Below are 3,537 nucleotides of genomic sequence, written 5' to 3'. Positions count from 1 at the left end.
CTGGTTGGACCTCCTTGCAGTCCAAAGGACTCTCAAGAGTCTCCTCCAACACCACAGTTCAAAAGCATCAATTTTTTGGCACTCAGCTTTCTTTATAGTCCAACTCTCACATCCATACATGACTACTGGATATACTTCTTACACTTTAGTTAAAACTCTTATTCTGATTCAGTAGGTTTGGAGAGGGCCCAGATGCTGTATTTCTAATAAATTCCCATGTGATGCTGATACTACTGGTTCATGGACCATGCTTTGTTCATCAAGGCTTTAGGGACCATAAATGGGTAAACTTAAGGAAATAGCTTAACAATATTTGAGACAGTTTTTCCCTTGTAGAACGATCCATACAAAATAGACTCCTTTCCTCAACAATCACACTACCTTCCTCTCATACATTACATCACTCATCACAGTTGGTTTCTGATTGACATAAGGGCCTAAAGTTAGTAGATTCCTTGTTTCATTAGCAACTTTGCAGTAAATGATGAAGGCGACGCAATAAGAGGCAGGAAAGCAGGCAGTGGGTAGCAAGTCAGGCCACAAAAGAACACAGGAATTAATTCCAAATCACCATAAGAAATAGAAGAAGAGGAAAATTACTAAAAATGACCAAAAACTGCTAATAAAGTAGAGAGGATTCTACTTTAATGGTAGAGACCATTATAATTTGGGGACGTCAATACAAAGAGGTCGGTAAAATACTAGACATACAAATTAAATCTACAGCAGAGCTTCTAGTTGAACATATGAAGCAAAAAGCTCCTAAATGTTTCTAGGAAACACAGAATGATAATTAGAAACTAATTATACTAATATGAACAATGTCATTGAATATTCTCTTTATTTCACAATGAACATTGTTGGTGTATATTAATGAACCTTAAAACAATATCAGGCACTTCATGGCCCAATTTCATTCTCGCTTTTTAATTAAAGATTTAATATTGTCAATCCAGAGTTCTAATATGATATTATACTGGAATTGTATGAGGTATTGTTACTTGAAGAACTCGACTAAAATTTTAAATTTGCCATTATAGCAGATAACGTGAACCTGAAGGTCAGCTTAAACTGACTGGCAATCCTTTCACATTCAGCCATTTTTGCACATGTATATTGTCATAAAAACTCCTGAACTGAAATGCCTTTGGAGGGGCTGCACACTATCTTTTAAATAAGTTTTACTTACTTTTATTTACTGTTGGCTGCAGTGGGCCTTCGTTACTGCATGTGCTTTCCCTAGTTGGGGCGAGTGGGGGCTACTCGCTAGTTGTGGTGCTCAGGCTTCTCACTGTTCTCCATTTGTAGTCTCTTGTAAAGCATGGGCTCTAGGTTACACTGGCTTCAGCAGTTGCAGTTCCCAGGCTCTAGAGCACAGGCTCATAGTTGTGGTGTATGGGCTTAGTTGCTCCACAGAATGTGCAATCTTCTTGGATCAAGGAGCGAGCCCATGTTTTCTGCACTGGCAGGTGAATTCTTTACCACTGAGCCACCAGGGGAGCTGGCTACGCACTACTGAATCGACCACAATCCCAGTTCAGATGGGAAACTTAGTGGACTTTTGTGCCTGGATTCTGAATGCATTTCAGTTTACAGCCCTTGTATTGAAGTATCTTAAGGAGATACGTTCTCTTTTACAATGGTTGACAAAATAACAAGTAGTTTTCACATTTTGTGTTTAAAGGTAAAGCTAACTCTCTGAGTTACTGATGGCAAGGAGTTTAATATTTACTTGAGGATATAGGACATATTAAAGGAGGGCATGGCAACTCACTCCAGTATTCTTGTCTGGTGAATCCCATGGATAGAGGAGCTTGACAGTCCACAGGGTCACAAAGAGTTGGACACATCTGAAGTGACTTAGCACACACACACGCATAGGGCATACAGAAAATAACTATAAGCCAAGGTGAGGTATAATAATAGAGGCAAAACAATAACAAAACATGTTTTGAGAGAACAGATAAAAAGGTTCAGAATAGTTTTCTCCAAAGAGCTTTCTGAGATAACCATTGAAGAATGGACAGTATTTAATGGTCTGAATGACCTAGAAATCTGGAAGTGGGCGAGTGATGAAGGAAGTCCCAGATGTGGAAAAATATAAGGCATCACCAAGGAAGAACAAGAAACTAGAACAAAGTGGGCTTAAAAGACAGTAACAGGAAAAAAGAGAATACATTTCATTAGAGCAAAATATCATTTTATTTCAGCCTTCATCTGCTCCATTGCGTTCTCTCTTTCATCTGAGAGCAATGCAGTTATGAAACACCAACATCTGGGCCTGCCTACTTGTTTTCTGGTCCTAATTATTAGCATAGTCCCAAGGCTGAATTCTTCCAATCTCTGGTCTTCTTTTGATCCTTGTTCACAAGGATGCATAGTACAACTCTTGCTGATGACTCTCATCAAGCACCCTGCCCCCGCCACATGCTCAGCACCAGCCTCCTTACTATGCTTAATCACTGCTAAGGCTTTGGTCTTTCTGATTTTGTTCTCTTCTCTAACCTGTGCAAGCCAAGGCCAGAGCACACCCGAGTCCCCTGAGCTTGGCCGTTCACTGTCTCCTGGAGCCAGAGCACATATTTCTAAGCACTTTCGTCATAACATTCTCAGCAAACATTGTACATGTCTCCATATTTCCCACTGTATCAGAATTAAACTCTTTGGTTGGCTTTCAAAGACCCTCATTATTTGACCCAACTCTAGCCGTTCCTGTCTATCCACCCAGTTCTCAGCAGTTTGGTCCCTCTAAGTTCTACATGCAGAGTTGGTTGCAGTAGTAGTCTTAAGCCTGATAAAATTCTTCATTTTTCAAACTCAGCTTATCACTACTCTTCAGGAACCCTTTCTTGACTCCTCATTGATTTCAGTCACCCTCCTAACTTCTGTATATAATCTACATCATGCTGGCTCATATATTTTAATTTTAATATTACTTTCTATTATTTCACATTTATTACATTTTTGCAATTAAATTTTGGTAAGATTATGGTTTTTTTGCAGTTTTGACTTGTTTTACTGTCAAGTATCCAACATAATGTTGATCATGTCATGAGTTTTTATAAATAATTATTGAATAATGAGTTAGAAAGAGCTTCAATAAGTAAATGGCTAGAACAGATTTTAAATAGTTTTGTGAAAAGTGCTGGAGGAAATAGTGTTACACTGAATGCAGACTTACCAGAGAAGACACTAGGTATCTTGGAGAGGAAACTTTTGACAGTACGAATAGGAATTCCGTTTTTTTCATCTTGCATGCGTGCTATGACGTCTTCCATCTAAATAAAAATAATAAAATAATTAAAGCATTTAATTTTTTAAATTTTATTTTATTTTTAAACTTTACAATATTGTATTAGTTTTGCCAAATATCGAAATGAATCCGCCACAGGTATACCCGCGTTCCCCATCCTGAACCCTCCTCCCTCCTCCCTCCCCTACCCTCCCTCTGGGTCGTCCCAGTGCACCAGCCCCAAGCATCCAGTACCGTGCATCAAACCTGGACTGGCGACTCGTTTCATACATGATATTATACAT

General features: G+C 38.9%; 1 protein-coding gene across 1 annotated transcript in view; it reads right to left on the bottom strand.

The window, feature by feature from the left end:
• RGS7 (regulator of G-protein signaling 7) overlaps window positions 1-3,537 on the bottom strand; it is a 489,491-nt gene that overhangs the window by 206,354 nt on the left and 279,600 nt on the right. The window contains exon 3 of the mRNA XM_010836687.1: window positions 3,182-3,278. Coding sequence (XP_010834989.1) covers window positions 3,182-3,278 — 97 coding nt within the window. The remainder of the gene's footprint in view (window positions 1-3,181; window positions 3,279-3,537) is intronic.

The sequence above is a fragment of the Bison bison genome, unplaced genomic scaffold (assembly GCF_000754665.1).
Source record: "Bison bison bison isolate TAMUID 2011002044 unplaced genomic scaffold, Bison_UMD1.0 scf7180017864064, whole genome shotgun sequence".
In the NCBI taxonomy this organism is placed as follows: Eukaryota; Metazoa; Chordata; class Mammalia; order Artiodactyla; family Bovidae; genus Bison; species Bison bison.
This window is presented reverse-complemented; position numbering and strand designations above follow the sequence as displayed.